At 42.3% G+C, this 16805-nt stretch overlaps 1 protein-coding gene across 1 annotated transcript; it reads left to right on the top strand.

The window, feature by feature from the left end:
- Positions 1-633: 633 nt before the first annotated feature.
- LOC111977364 (eIF5-mimic protein 2-A) lies at positions 634-15940 on the top strand. The gene is made up of 12 exons (XM_024006751.2): positions 634-804; positions 1608-1681; positions 1770-1946; positions 7351-7445; positions 8700-8765; positions 9147-9282; positions 9693-9802; positions 10215-10385; positions 10702-10848; positions 11081-11219; positions 14897-15019; positions 15243-15940. Exons 2-12 carry the CDS (start codon positions 1618-1620, stop codon positions 15272-15274), a joined length of 1260 nt encoding a protein of 419 aa, XP_023862519.1. The 5' UTR covers positions 634-804; positions 1608-1617; the 3' UTR covers positions 15275-15940.
- Positions 15941-16805: the final 865 nt, after the last annotated feature.

Here is a 16805-nt window from a genome sequence, read left to right as displayed (position 1 = left end):
GCTTTGATAACGTGTGTTGGTCTGGCCCAGCGGCCTTGCGAGTGATAACCTGTTTAAAAGTTTTACTCACATTGGCACAGACACAGTCATCTGGAACAACAGGGGCTTTCATGCCAGAGTCAGTGTTGTATTCCTCGAAGTGAGCATAAAATGCATTTAGCTCGTTTGGGTGTTCTTCATCACTGGGCATCTTACGGCTGGGTTTCCCTTTGCAATCCGTTATTGTCTGCGAGCCCTGCCACATACGACATGCACCCTCTTCTTATTCTCAACAATTAGGTTAAGGTCAGGGTTAGCTAAAATGCACACACAAAAAAAATCTACTTTTGAAGTCAATTTGACAAAAGCTGTATCACATCTAGACACTAGGCAGGTAGCCTAGTGGTTAGAGTGTTGAGCCAGTAACCGAAAGGTTGCTTGATTGAATCCCTGAGCTGACAATGTAAAAATATGTTGTTCTACCCGTGAACGAGGCAGTTAACTCACTGTTCCCTGGTAGGCCGTCATTGTAAATAAGAATTTGTGCTTAACTGACTTGCCTAGTTAAATAAAGGTTACATTTAAAAATATATATATAATAATGGCTGTCAAGTAGGATTTAGTTCCTTCCTGTCGCTAGCCCACACTCCAGCACAGTAGGTGGCGTTAATGCACCTTTAATGAATGGATGCCAACCGCCCTTAAATTCCAAAAAAGAAGAAGAAGATTGCGCAGCCGCTTCACAGCCAGAGAATTCAGTTCAGTTCTGTCGCAGTAACGTTCGTTGTTTTTATTCGACTGTTTTTGAGAGTAAATTTGATTTCGGTAAGTAGTTTATAACAGTAATGTTAATTAACTGGCATGCTTTAGATAGTACCTAGCTAAATCAATCAGGTTTATTAGACGCCTGCGCACGTTTGCTAACGTGTTAGCAGCCATGCTCGCTAACGTTAGCCTGCTTACTCTGGCTAGCCACGTCGTTAGCTTCTCTGGCTAGCTAATTGTCAAGCATGCATGGCATGTAACGTTAGGTCTTTATAGTAGTAGTAACTAGTTAACCTTACAATATGTTACAGATGGTCTGTATTTGTTGATTTTTCAGGCCGATTATCAGTTAACTTTGTCAGTTACTTGCTAGCTAGCGAACTGGCCATAAATGGATTGTATTTCCGAGACCTGGGGACATAGCCAGCCGGCAGGCCTTACGCTTGATAACTAGCTAGCTAAGTAACGCGTTAACTACTTTTTCAACAGTTATCATTGCTGTCATTGCATGATCAGCCTATGATATCTATATATCTATTTGACTATCTAGCTAGGTAGTTACTTGTAACAAGCCATAATGTAGCCAACGTTAGCTAGCTAACTAGCTGATTATGTAAATTTAGCTAGCTAAAGTTAGTTGACTGCGGAGCCATATGGCTCTAAACTGGTTAACAGCAGTTGCCAACATTGTGTGCTATGGATCACATTGCCATGGGGGTTCTGACTTGTCAATTATTACACTTATTTCCCAAACCAACACCTGTCAATCCTACTTGTACATATATTGTGGTGTTAGTTGATTTACAGACAACTAGCTTATCTTTCAGCTATAATAATAATGTCCTCTTCTCATTCTCATTCAGGGTGTCTTTTATGAGTAATCAAAAGATTCAGAAGCCAACGCTTACAGGCCAGCGTTTTAAAACTAGGAAGAGAGGTGGGTGTAAACTGAATGTATTACTATCATGACTGGCAAAATTCTGTTATGATTTGTTTCCCTAATGAATGCATCGATCTTTCAACAGATGAAAAGAAGGTGTTTGACCCTACTCAGTTTCAGGAAACCATTGTACAAGGTCTGAACCAAACTGGCAGTGATCTCGACGCTGTTGCGAAATTTCTTGATGCCTCTGGTGCCAAGCTTGACTACCGCCGCTATGCTGAGACACTCTTTGACATCCTGGTGGCTGGCGGAATGCTGGGTAAGGATAGAATTGAATGCTGGGGAAGGATAGAATGGAAGAGAATGTTAGTGTAAGGTGCTGGCAAAATAAGGATAAAATGGAATGCTAGGTAAAGAGAAAATTGAATAGAATGGGGGGAAAATGTGTGTTTGTGTGAAAGTCTATAATAAGGGAGTGAACGTTATTTATATTGAGGGATACTTGGAGATAATCGGACCTCTGAAATGAAAGTGGATGGCCCTCCCCCTGAGGAAAATATTAGTGATGCACCGATATTACATTTTTGCCCGATTCCGATATTTTCCTTGCCAAAAAAACGATATTGATATTTAACATTTTTGCGGCCTTTTATGCCTTCTAGTTCAGTTAAATAGTTAATACACACACATGTGGATGCAGCGGTCTAAGGCACTGCATCTCCGTGCAAGAGGCGTCACTACAGTTACTGGTTCGAATCCAGGCTGTATCACATCCGGCCGTGATTGGGAGTCCCATAGGGCGGCGCACAATTGGCACAGCGTCGTCCGGCTTTGGCCTGGGGTATGCCGCCATTGTAAATAAGAATTTGTTCTTAACTGACTTGCCTAGTTATATATAGTTAGCTGTATGTTTTTGGGGAAGAACATTATTTGCATCCATGAGCTAGCTAGCTTTTTTTTAATGACCAGCACTGTAGGTGCGCGAGACAACTTTACCAGCATCATAGCATACGTATCGATGAATAGTTGTGACATCTGAAATACAAGCGATAGTGTAATCGATGTGTAATAACTATGTAAAAAATGTATGAACGCGTTAAATTATTATGTGAAGTGCAGTCATATTCAGGTCCTGATTGGTCAACAAGCTTATTTGACATGCATCTTTTTTGACATGCAAGACCCAAACGGCGTTCCATAGAAATCCTGGTTGAGAATGAAACAACTGAACAAATGAAGAGCGAAAGAAATAGGTTTTGATTATGTTTTACTGGTAATGGGGACATACGTAAATGCCAACAAAATAACATTTTGGTTAGTGTGGTGTGTGTAACCTTTATATAATTAGGTGTCATCATCTAAAATAAAATATCCCTAATTAGACAGTTGCTATTTGATTAATGGTGGTCGGACCCATCTATGTGAAGCTAGCCACAATAAGGATTAGCCACAATAGTGTACTTTGCGGTTAGCCTTTCAAATAAAAGTATGGCATAATTATACTATTTGTATTCATTTGCATCACTGTCAATGACTTACTTTTATTTTGATAGCAACCCGCAAATTCCACTATTGTGTCTAAGCCTTATTGTGGCTAGCTTCACAACACAGAACTCGGTCTGGTCGCGCCTCACTAAGCTGGCTGCTTATGTTAGCTTTGGGCAACAGGGTTAATTAGCTGGCTAGATATTTATTTTCATGAACTGAAGATCAATTTCAATAGGCAAACATGTGGCTACCTAGCTAATACTTACACACATAGATTCCTAAATCTTTTCTTAGAATAGTGAAAATGACTGCAGTTTCTACTGGTCATTGTTTTCAGGCAGGTTCTATTGGTGCTAGCTAGGTACCAAGCTAAAGCTAGCTACCCTAGAAGTTGCGGTCGAACAAATCATGCATTATTACCAACGCTTGTTTGCAGACTTTTTTTGTATAGCTTTGACAGTGCTACTGTATCATTTTTGACACGCAAAGACCCAAACGGCGTTCCATAGTATCAAGCTAATAGCAGTCACGCTATTACTGTGTAACTCCGGTAGGACCACATCTGAAAAATAGCGCCCTTGGTAGTGTGTATCAGTACTCGGCCAGTCGGCGAAAGCCAACATCACACACGACAGAGAACGGTTGATTGTCAAGGGCAATGAATTCCATTATCTTGGCTTTAATGGATTTCGCCTTTGAGTTGTCTCGCTGAAATTTTCTTACTCTTTCAAATGACTGCTCAGTTTGTTGACTGCTCGATCCACACAGTAGACTTTGTGGGCGTCGTCATGTCGGTGAACATATTGCGTTATATAGGTATGCACGGAAGCTTTGACATCGTTTTTTAACATTGAAACTAGACATCGGGCCGATACCGATGTCATTTTTAGCTAATATCAGACGATTTCCAATATGTTCACCGATATATCGTGCATCCCTAGAAAATATATTACCTGACCCTCTCCGAGCGTTGGGGGAAAAAATAAAACGTGTAACCCTCCCCCTCCAAAATGATGATTAAAACAAAATAGCAGGGAATTTTAAATCCCATAGTAGGCTATCAATTTTGCAGTCGTGATTTCTATCAAATCAAATTGTTGTTGAGAACTACAGCTGTATCCATACCATATTCATGTTATCCGCTAAAGGGCGGCATTTACCAGTTTAAGCGTTAAGGGCGTCCACACAACGATAACGATAAATTATCGTTGTGTGGACCAACTAGAGGAAGATTTATCGTTCTACAGTAGGCTTCACCTGTCAATCAAGTGATCAAAGCATCCTACTGCACGATGTAGGCCTTTTAATATGGTGGGAAAACCAACCATTCGGTGCTTCAGCTTGTGTTCGTTGTCATAGTGACGACTGCAAATGATACCAGCGGAATTTTTTTTAAATAGAAACTTGTATTTAAATTAAATGTAGAAATTCAACAACATATGCTGTTTACCCTGCGTGTCTATTACATGTCATTGCTTGCCTCGTTGCTCAATGGATGTCAATTCGTTGGGCTCTTTTTCGCTGCTCATCACTGTCTCCAGAGTATAAGAAAGACAAGCATTTCACTACACCCGCAATAACATCTGCTAAACACATGTATGTGACCAATACAATTTTATTTGATCTGTCCTGTGCAACAATGTTATCATCACTGGCCACTCTCTGCAACTTTCCCGGACAGCTAAATTGGCGTAGGTCTATTTTACATTCAGCAATTAGCAAGAGCAGGCATGCTTCTCTCCACAAAACGTCTATTAGGCCTAGTTTAAAAAGATTGCTCCACTCCACACTGCCCTTCCTGGACAAGAGGATGTGAGAATGCTGTTCATTGACTACAACTCAGCGTTCAACACCATATTGCCCACGAAGCTCATCACTAAGCTAAGGACCCTGGGATTAAAACACCTCCCTCTGCAACTGGATCCTGGACTTAATGACGGGCTATCCCAAGGTGGTGAGGGAAGGTAGCAATACATCTGCCATGCTGATCCTCAACACTGGAGCTCCCCAGGGGTGCGTGCTCAGTCCCCTCCTGTACTCCCTGTTAACCCACTACTGCATGGCCAGGCACGACTCCAACACCATCATTAAGTTTGCAGACGACACAGCAGTGGTAGGCCTGATCACCGACAACGACGAGACAGCCTATAGGGAGGTAAGAGACCTGGCCAGGTGGTGCCAGAATAACAACCTATCCCTCAACGTAACCAAGACTAAAGAGATGATTGTGGACTACAAGAATAGGAGGACCGAGCACACCCCAATTCTCATCGACAGGGGCTTTAGTGGAGCAGGTTGAGAGCTTCAAGTTCCTTGGTGTCCACATCAACAACAAACTAGAATGGTCCAAACACACCAAGACAGTCGTGAAGAGGGAAAGTTGGTAGAACTGATTTAAGTTTCCCTGCATTAAAGTCTCCGGCCACTAGGAGCGCCGTCTCTAGGTGAGCGGTTTGCTTATAAAGCTGACTGAGTGCGGTCTTAGTGCCAGCATCTGTCTGTGGTGGTAAATAAACAGCCACAAAAAGTATAGCTGAAAACTCTAGGCAGGTAGTGTGGCCTGCAATTTATCACAATATACTCTACTTCAGGCGAGCAAAATCTCGAGATTTCGTGCACCAGCTGTGGTGCTAGGACAACAACCTCTACCTCAACGTGAGCAAGACAAAGGAGATGATCGTGGACTACAGGAAAAGGAGGGTCGACCACTCCCCCATTCACGTCAACGGGGCTGTAGTGGAGCGGGTCGAGAGTTTCAAGTTCCTTTGTGTCCACATCACCAACAAACTATCATGGTCCAAACACACCAAGAATCGTGAAGAGGGCACAACAACGCCTTTTCCCCCTCAGGAGACTGAAAAGATTTGGCATGGGTCCCCAGATCCTCAGTTATACAGCTGCACCATCGAGAGCATCCTGACTGGTTGCATTTCCGCCTGGTATGGCAACTGCTCGGTTATCACAGTACATCACTGGGTCAAAGCTTCCTGCCATCCAGAACCTATATACTAGGCGGTGTCAGAGGAAGGCCCAATTTTTTTTTTTTATACTCAAGTCACCAAAGTCAGGCTGTTCTCTCTGCTAACGCATGGCAAGCGCTACCGGAACGCCAAGTCTAGGTCCAAAAGGCTCCTTAACAGCTTCTAACCCCCCAAGGCGTAAGACTGCTGAACAGTTAATCAAATGGCCACCCGGACTATTTACATTAACCCCACCCCCCATGTTTTTACGCTGCTACTAACTGTTTATTATCTATGCATAGTCGCTTTACCCCTACCTACATGTACAAATGACCTCAACCAACCTGTAACCCTGCACATTGACTCGGTACTGGTACTCCCTGTATTTAGCCTCGTTATTGTCCTTTTATTTCATTTTTTATTTTATTTAGTAAATGTTTAGGAAACAACTTCAAATCATAACGTCAGCCATCTTCATGCCAGAAAGCCAGAGCTCTAGAAAAGAGGCCTGATTTTAGTTTCCGGTTTTGAATTCCGAGTTTATAAACTGTTCAAAAAGATGTAACCTTTATTTAACTTGGCAAGTCAGTTAAGAACAAATGATTATTTACAATGATAGCCTACACCGGCCAAACCTGGACGACACTGGGCCAATTGTGCACAGCCTTATGGGACTCCCAATCACAGCTGGTTGTGATACAGCCTGGATTCGAACCAGGGTGTCTGTAGTGACACCTCTTGCACTGAGATGCAGTGCCTTAGACCGCTGCACCACGGGGGCCCCAAAGATTTTCCTAGTCGGAGCTCGTTTTTCTTGAACACACTGAAGTCATTAGTCGGAGATTTCCGAGTTCCCCGTTTTGGTTGCAGCATTTCTACCACTGTTCTTGTTGCGCATTACATGCGCTATTTACCAGATACTCTACACACCCGCGTTCTAGATATGCCAAGCACAGAGAGACTGATCGAACAGCCAATGGAAAGGTAAAACCGAAATGCCCACCCAGCTGGGCTCAGCGAGGAGAATGAGCGAGAACAGCGTTGTACACCAAAGTTGCATGTGTCAAATTCAATACCAGTATTCCCAAATGCTGACCAATACTGACATTTAATCGATTACAAATTACCCTCCCCTGGACTAAAAAAGTGTGTGTGTTTTTATATAAATAAATAACCCTCCCCCTGACTGAAATTGAAAAAGCATTTTCCTCAGGGTAACAATTGCGTTAATTTCAACTGGTCCCTAACCTTCACTTTTGTTTTCTTCTTTTTCAGCCCCAGGGGGTACCTTATCAGATGACTTGACCCGTACAGAGTTCTGTCTCTTTACAGCCCAAGAAGACCTGGAGACCATGCAAGCTTATGCTCAGGTACACTTGTGCAAATGGAGTTTATTGGTTTAGCAATAGAGCTGAATATGATGATGCTTTCTGTTTTTTTTTCTTTACCACATAGGTAGCTGTGGTTCAAAACCCTTTTCTACTGAAGGAAAAGGTTGATTATGATACAAGTGATTTCAGTTTTTGGATTAACATTGGCCTGTTATTTAGAGATCTGGGACAGGTCTCCCGATAGCAATGTAACTTTGGCTTACAAGTGTTTTAACGATGCATCTTTCCTACAACTTCTGAAGGTGTAACATTTGTTTTCCAAAACACAACTCTGAGAGAACTTTTTGCGTAGTGCGTTGTTGAGGCATGTGTCGATACTGATAGGATCGAAAGGCAGTGCTGCTCTCGGTTCAGCTTTCTCCATTCAAATCGTACCTCAACATTGTAATTATTCCACAAGACTAACACTGGATCAGGTCCTAAAGAGAGATTATCACCTATGGCTGCAAATATTGAGGCGGCTTATCCTAGTGCTTACCCTATAATAATGCACTAAATAAAGATTTTGCTCATCATTGCACACATGGTAGGCTAAACATGAAATATATTGAGGTGAAAATGAGACGGGAGCCAAATAGCAAAATAAAACTAAATTGAATTAACAGGATTATTGTTTTCAATATCATTGAAATACAGTATATAGGCCTATGTAACCTATGCTGTAGGTGGGCTATTTATCTTTTAATGCAGTCATCTCGGTTTTCATTTGAAGCATCTTTTTATCCTTCGCTTGTTTGTAACAATTGCAAAGATATTGGCAACTTTGTATTTGTAGTCAACTTCGTTGTGAAGTTATCGGTGGTCACAGACGGATAAACCATGTGTGAAGTGACGCGGGAGGGCTAAAAGCATCTAACGTAACACAGCTGTTCTACGGGTGGTGTAGTTAAGTGTGACAATGGTTTTGGGAAACAGCTCAGTTTAAATAAAACATTTTTTTAAATGTAACTAGGTAAGTCAGTTAAGAACAAATTCTTATTTACAATGGCGGCCTACACCGGCCAAACCCGGACAACGCTGGGCCAATTGTGCGCCGCTCTACGGGACTTCCGGTTGTGATACAGCCTGTAATTGAACCAGGGTGTCTGTAGTGACGCCTCAAGCACTGAGATGCAGTGCCTTAGACCGCTGCGCCACTCGGGAAAACCTCCTACGAAGGTTCCAACAATTAACTTCGCCATAAGATGCTTTTGGGAAACAGGCCCTGACTCTGTTTTCCCTGTCGTTACTTAGGTTTTCAACAAGCTTATCAGGCGCTACAAGTACCTGGAGAAAGGGTTCGAAGAGGAGATCAAGAAGGTAAATATGTTGTCTTGTTGTGCAACATTGTTCAATATGACGCATGCTTTTTTATCTGTTGGATCTTTCTGTTGTCACCATAGAGTTATTCAACTCATTGCTGCTTCCCAAATGACGCCCATAGGGCTTTGGTCAAAAATAGTGCACTATAAAGGGAATAGGGTGCCATTTGGGATACAGACGTGATAGACGTCGGGAAGGATTACATTATTGAGCCTGGCATTAGACATTTTGTTCTAGAATATGCAATTCTCTCAACTCTAGGCCTTATGTTCCATAGTGTTATACCAGCTTTCTATTGTATTCCATTCCATCCTTGTGCTAGCATTCTATTGTATTCTAAGTTTCAGTATTTGCATTTCCCTCTTATCTCCTGTGCAGTTGCTGCTGTTCCTAAAGGGGTTCACTGAGTCTGAGCGCAACAAGCTGGCCATGTTGACTGGCATCCTGCTAGCCAACGGCAACATCTCAGCCTCTATCCTCAATAGCCTCTACAACGAGAACCTCGTCAAAGAAGGTGTGCAGCAGTGCCAGCTCAATAGGGCAGGTTTCCTGGACAAAGAATAAACATAGTCCAGGACTAAAAATCACTTTCAATAGAGATTTTCCATTGAGTATTATTTTAAATCTAGGACTAGGCATAATCTGTGTCTGGAGAAACCAGACTATATACTTACAAGCTCATGTCCAGGTACTTGTAGGGACTTAAGTTAAATGAAAGTTGCAAACATTCACTGTAAGATGTGAATTTACTTAGGGCGTATTTATGGTTTTGTCTCATACAACAATCCGTGTGTGTGAAATTGCTTAATTTCTGTTTTTACTGGGCAGACTTGTAAAACTTCTGGAATCGTGTCTTGTGGAATCTGGCTTTTCACCTGGTAGGCTTAAAATAAATGGTTTCCCCTGTCTTTATTTTTTACACAGGTGTCTCTGCAGCCTTTGCTGTGAAACTTTTCAAATCCTGGATCCATGAGAAGGACATCAACTCTGTGGCCGGGAGTCTCCGGAAGGTTGGCATGGATAACAGGCTTCTGGTGAGTGAGACCACCAATCATGTGGGTGATGTCCAATCCGAAGCCATGCTAGCTTTCCTTGGCTCAGTGTAAAACAGTCATTGGGTCGCAGGGAAGTTAAGAAAAGGGTGTTCTCGGAATACAAAGGTTCTGTCTTTCCTTGATTCCTCGCATCCTCGCAATCCTATCTCCTCACCTTCTCAATTGTATCGGAGTTGGTCGATGGTCCCTACCCTCTGACCTCCCCTCTTTCCTAGGGGTTTTCATAATGAGGCGGTAAGTGGATGCAAGGAACTTAGGAAAGGTGAATTGAGAGAGCCAAGGAGAAGCCTTCTTAGTTGGACAGGGCTTAAGCATAAAGATGCAATATAGTTGCATGCGTTCTACTTAATTCTGTGTCGTTAGGCCTGTTTCTTCACCTTGTGTCTTGCAGGAGCTGTTTCCTGCCAACAAGCGGAGCTGTGAGCACTTCTCTAAGTACTTCACAGATGCTGGACTCAAGGAGCTGTCAGACTTTGCCAGGAACCAGCAGGCCATCGGGTCCCGTAAGGAGCTTCAGAAGGAGCTCCAGGAACAGATGGAGCGCGGGGATGCTTTCAAAGACGTGAGTCCAAAGCCTGGCTGTATGCAGATTGCTGGAGAAGCACTCCTCTGGTTGAGTTCCATTCCCTACCCTTAACCCTTCAAGGGTGCACTTGCTCTCATTGTCCCTAATTGATTTAGACTCATTGGATTGGTTTTAGCATGGGAAGTGAATTTGTGCACACGTGGATTAGAGAATCAGATCGCAGCCTCTGTGTTGAAGGATAGTTCTCGATTATGAATCCTCATTTTGTTAGCATGGGATGGACATGAAATGACCAATAACCAGAATCACTTCTTACTTACAAACTTACTTTCATACCCTTCTTTCCCTCCAGATCATTGTCTCAGCCAGGGAGGAGATGAAGAAGAACAACATCTCAGAGCAGACCATGATCGGCATCGTGTGGACCAGCGTTATGAGCTATGTGGAGTGGAACAAGAAAGAGGAGCTGGTTACAGAACAAGCCATCAAACACTTGAAGGTGAGCCACTTGGCTGATTGGCTTGCACTGATTTCAGAGCCATCACTTCCCCATCTTACCAAATATGAGTTGTGTGGAGAGAAACTTGAGTTCACCTTCTCTGCAGGATTCTCACAATCAGCCATGGAATCAGACAGCATAGGCACACGGTGCTCCAAAATGTGACTGAAACGAGGGTAATTTTGTGGCTTGTTTTTTGTGACTCATGGAAACACCCCCTGTCTCTCCACAGCAATACAGCCCACTGCTGAAGGCGTTCACATCCCAGGGAGCCTCTGAGATCCTGCTGCTGGTGAAGATGCAGGAGTACTGCTATGACAACATCCATTTCATGAACTCCTTCCAGAAGATTGTGGTCCTGCTCTACAAAGGTAAAAGTGATGCTTGGCACTCAGTGTTAAGGAGTTTGATTGGGGGTAAGGCCCTGCGACAGACTAGGTTCCTGTCCAGGGAGTGTACTTGTCTATCAAGCTGCCTTACACTACAGAAACCGGACATAGGCTCCTGCACCTATGGGTTGTTCTGGCTCAGACAAGGCTTGCTTACTTACAAAGGGAAGGAGAACAGTGTTGTCTGCATCCACCGTCCTTGTTTTCCCAATTCCTCTCAAAGCTCATTGGATGGTAATGTCCGAGGGAGGGACCTTGGATCTTTCTATCCAGTGAGCTTTGATTCCATCTTCTGACCTCGCATTGACCGTAGCCGCCAAAACCTTCCCGCTGTGCTAATCAAAGCGAGATCTGCGTTGACTACCATGAAAAATGGGCGTTCCTATTCCGCTTTGCCAAGTGGAGCAGAATCAATGGCCAAAGAGGTGGAAATACTGCTCTATTTTCTTCACTTACTGTTCTGCTTTGTTCAGCCAACCTGAGCCCACCTGAAAATGTTCGAGGGTCAGTGGTCTGTTTTAGAATGATTTTATATTCTTCCAAATATGAGAGATGACATTATATGCACCAGGGCTGACCCCATTTAAGTCGATTGTTTAGTCGAAAGGCTGTTGGTTGACCGATAATTGTTAAGTCAATCAGTAGCAAAAAATAATAATGTTTCATGGTGTACAAGACATCTGTTTGATTTGCGCCTGTTTGAGTGGACTGATCCATTGAGGCCGTGGGGATGGCTCAGTCCATCACTCTAAGACATGTGCTACTTAAATTGTATATGGTTAAGGACAATGGTGCAACACTAATACAATTCATATTATCTTATAACAAATGCTCTTTCTCCCGCGTTTAATAGCAGTCGCTGTCTGCGGTTCTGAAACATAAGTGCACTGTTGAATTGGCGAGTCTTTCTAGACCATGTTGCTATGTGTATAATAGCAAAGTTAACAAGCATATTGGTGTTGAGGACAATGTGGCAGAGTCAGCAGCGGAGTTAGGAGACGATAAAATAGCCCTTGCCTTAATTGACTAAGGAAAGTGAGGAGAGAGGAAACACCAACTGAACTCGGCTATAGATTATAGACAACTGTTAAATGTGCCTGGCTTTATAACATCCATATAAACTATATATACAGAAGTATGTGGACACCCCTTCAAATGAGTGGATTCAGCTATTTCAGCCACACTCGTTGCTGAGAGGTGTATAGACTTGAGCACACAGTCATGCAATCGCCATAGACAAACATTGGCAGTAGAATGGCCTTACTGAAGAGCTCAGTGACTTTCAACGTTGCACCGTCATAGGATGCCACCTTTCCAACAAATTATTTAGTCAAATTTCTGCCCTGCTAGAGCTGCCCGTCAACTGTAAGTGCTGTTATTGTGAAGTGGAAACGTCTAGGAGCAACAACGGCTGTCGCAAAGTGGTAGGCCACACAAGCTCACAGAACGTGACCACTGAAGCGTGTAATGCATAAACAATTGTCTGTCCTCGGTTGCAATACCCACTACCGAGTTCCAAACTGCCTCTGGAAGCATCGGCTGGAGCATCGGCAACGCATTATCTGTAGTGATGAATCACGCGTCACCAGTTGGCAGTCCGGCGGACGAATCTGGGTTTGGTGGATGCGAGTAGCACACTACCTGCCTGAATACATAGTGCCCACTGTAATGTTTGGTAGAGGAGGAATAATGGTCTGGGGCTGTTTTTCATGGTTCGGCCTACGCTACAGCATAGGACATTAGAGATTTCTGTGCTTCCAACTTTGTGGCAACAGTTTGGGGAAGGCACTTTCTTCTTTCAGCATGACAATGCCCCTGTGCACAATGCGTGGTCCATACAGAAAGTTTGTTGAGATCGGTGTAGAAGAGCATGACTGGCCTGCACAGAGCCCTGACCTCAACTCCATCAAACACCTTTGGGATGATTTGGACGCCAACTGCGAGCCAGGCCTAGACCAACTGCGAGCCAGACCTCCGTAATGCTCTTGTGGCTAAATGTAAGCAAGTCCCTGCAGCAATATCTAGTGGGAAGCCTTCCCAGAAGAGTTTTACAGCAGCAGAGGGGTGACCAACTCCATATTAATGCCCATAATTTTGTAATGAGATGTTCAGAGAGCAGGTGTCCACATACTTTTGGTCATGTAGTGTGTGTGTATATATCTACAGAAATAAGACAGATCCTGCTTCTGTTGACTGTTTGAGTGTTTGTTTAATAGCCGCACGCAACCACATGTCGGATAAACAATTTCACAAATTCGGCTGTTTTATCATCTTTGCTTTGTTGTTATGAAGGCTTTATCATTTTTTTGTGTGTGTTAGAACAGCCTTCCTGATATTACTTACAATTTATTTAGTATTTACGCTGTTCCAAATTGTCAAATTATTTTTAATAACCCTCCTTTTTCTTGATCGCATTATTATGATTATTATCATTTAGTAGACTTAGTATAGCAGCCTTGTATAACCACCATCGAGATTTAGGCCTTAGAGCGCATCCTGTTTAGTCTTAATACTGTATCTTACTTAGGCCTATATTTCGATACTTTCTATAGACTACTGTATCAGTCATTCGTTTGTCATCACAAAGCATACGACTCATTCATGCTTTGAAATGCAATCAAGCATTTTAGTTTTAAAATAAAGCCACCCTTGAATAATTAGCGTACACAATAAATAAACCATTCCATTTCGGCACTTGCGTTCACGAATGCATGCAAGTGTTTTTAATCTTTACTGTAATGAAGGCTTTACAAACAATGTTACAACCAACTCTCTGGTACGCTTATTTATTTAGTGTTTACAGAGTTCTATTGTAATCTAACCATACCTGTTTGGCACTCATAATATGCACGCATTTCTTGCTTCTTACATACTTTTTCTTGATCTCCACTATTTTCCACAACTAGGCAAATTTATTCCACATGTCTGACTTCACCTTTACCTCCTGAGCAACCAGTAAACATTCCCCCGTTTCTAGTTTGTCATTTCCTCAGCATCCATTTTGATGTCACTTGTTACTGTCTTCTGAGTTCATGACTAATTTGTTGTGATTTTATGATATGCTATACATCAGGCCCTATTGGTCACGTACATGTGACGCATACTTGTCACTTAAAGAGAGCAAGGATTGAGGGAATAGGGAATGTTTTTCCTAAACAAATGGGGGATTTTGTTAACCGATCATATGTCAGATTGCTGTAATTATGTTGAAGCTTCAGCAACACGGACAGTGCGATAAACATTGTTGATGTTCTGTGGTGGTCACTGCAGCAGGGAGGAGAGCGAACCAACGGATGCTAGCCACAGTCACTCGCTGTCATTTTATTTTTTACACTGCGCAGCAAGTCTGAGCCCGGCCCAGCACAATCAGCAGTCGGACTTAATTATTTCATGAGACCGTGTGCTTATGGTATCAGACATGCTCGGTGCATATAGTTGATTTGAATAAAACACAGGGTGTCTATGGAAAAATACAACTTCTAACATTTCGACCAATCAAAGCAAATTTTTGCGTTAGTGTTTTGAAGCAAGGTTGCCTAGCAGATTCACATCAGCACTTTTTAGTTGGGCATAATTGTCTTTGTCAAGTGGCCATAATGGCATCTTTATCCTGGGATGACTGCTGGTTTGTAATGATCATGTTGATTTATTTTTCCCAGCGGATGTTTTGAGTGAGGAGGCCATTCTGAAGTGGTACACCGAGGCCCACGTTGCCAAAGGAAGAAGTGTTTTCCTGGAACAGATGAAAAAGTTTGTGGAGTGGCTCAAGAACGCGGAGGAAGGTGAGCGTGGCTTACGTTTTACATTAGAGTTGAGTAATTTAGCAGACGCCTATCCAGAGCGACTGAAAATCAGTTCAACTATAGTAGGTACAATAACCACCTCGCCTTCAAAATAGGCGATAGTCCCATTGTCTGATGTGACTGAGCATGTAGTTTTGTCTGTATTCACCATAGCACATTTGTCTGTGCATGCAGTTGACTTAAATCTTATTTGTTTTTTCAGAATCTGAGTCCGAGGAGGAAGAGGCTGACTAAAAGACCTCAAGCCAAATCCAAGGCTCGTTTTCTTTTTTAGAATAACGTAATAACGTCTTTTTTTCTATTCTACCTCCTCAACAACCATAATGTCTAGATGTAATTTAAGGGCTTTTACATCATGTTCATTTTTTTAAACTTCTGGATAGTAAGAATCATGAATAGATTTCCCCTTGACACACTTAATAATTCCTCATTTGAAGGGAAAGACATGTTGCCACATTTTAAAACCGCCCCCCCTTAACTCACCCAGCCCCTTCTGTTGCTATGTATCTGTGTTTTATGAAAGAATGTTCCCTTTAAAATTGACTATTCATTCCGCTGGCATGATTCATAGCGTTCTTTTACTGCAGTTGGACTCTTATTTGCCAGTGGTTGATACATAAATGCTCACTATTTAACTCCTTTTTGTATTTTTATTTAGTCAGTGTGACATGTCCAGATAATCAGATTTTAAATTGAATGGCCGGGCTAGAAATCTCTTGTCCACACTATATGAAGTTCTAGCTACCAGTCTACTGAAAAGGTGCTGGTGGTGTAAACTGTAATCGCTCTCTGACATCTTCTGTAACACTGTGCCAGATTCTAGATTTAATTTTGGTTATTGTTGTAATTTCTTTACCCTGATATCAATTTGACTTTTTAAAATAAAGTTCAGTACTAGTTTTCAGTGTTTGTGTAATTACTCTCTGAGCTTGTCATTCTGAATAGTGTTTTCTCATTTGGCTTCTTAAATGATCCTCTGCAGCAGTTATGGAAAGTTGGGGAATAGAATTCTTGTCGATGGAACTGCAAAATATGAGGGATAAAAATATATATATGGCTTGTTACATATAGACATAGTGTACACATGTCGAGTTAACCTAACCTTCACATAATCCAAAATACCTGACAAGAGTAACATTACTCCCGGTGTGGAAGGTACAAAACGACAATCCAACTCGGAGGTCGTCATCGCTCCTCGCTTTAAATGGTAATTATGGCTCTGTCATGCATGAGGAAGAGCAGGGGTGAGACTGTAATTCAAGGTGCAAAACACCTGAATATCACTGAGGTAGGGAATAACAGGTAATTCAGTGCAGGGCAATGAGACTGCGGGGTTGTCAGATATCTCAATTAGCAAGAGACTTTATTTCAGGTCACTGAGTAAGGTGACTTACAGTTTTGATTGATTGAATTAATTAAACAAATGGTCTACTCTGGTGCATTGAACAAGCAGGGAACCTCACCCTGTGGACCTGGAACTGGCCATCCTCAACATGTCTTTTAGCCTACAGAACATTATGAATTATATGTTTGAAGCCCCATGCATGCATATACCTCATCACAAAAAGGCTGCAACAAAGTAAAGATGGCAGCAAACAGATTCGTTCTACTGCTTTTGAGTCCATAGTTAGTAAAATTAGAGAATAAGATTAGTGCAATACATTTTTACTCCTCACCAATAGATGGCAGTATGAGAATGTTTAAAGCCGTGTTCCTCCAGTGAAACCTATTGGACAAAAGAAACCCAGTAAATTGGCTATAGCTT

This window comes from Salvelinus sp. IW2-2015, linkage group LG2 (assembly GCF_002910315.2).
Source record: "Salvelinus sp. IW2-2015 linkage group LG2, ASM291031v2, whole genome shotgun sequence".
NCBI lineage: Eukaryota > Metazoa > Chordata > Actinopteri > Salmoniformes > Salmonidae > Salvelinus > Salvelinus sp. IW2-2015.
This window is presented reverse-complemented; position numbering and strand designations above follow the sequence as displayed.

Excerpts from the sequence above, each read along its gene's own strand:
- LOC111977364 (XM_024006751.2), top strand. The coding sequence starts at position 1,618 with ATGAGTAATCAAAAGATTCAGAAGCCAACGCTTACAGGCCAGCGTTTT. Across the intron at positions 1,682-1,769 it reads TTTTAAAACTAGGAAGAGAG|ATGAAAAGAAGGTGTTTGAC; the intron begins GTGGGTGTAAAC and ends ATCTTTCAACAG. Across the intron at positions 7,446-8,699 it reads CCATGCAAGCTTATGCTCAG|GTTTTCAACAAGCTTATCAG; the intron begins GTACACTTGTGC and ends GTCGTTACTTAG.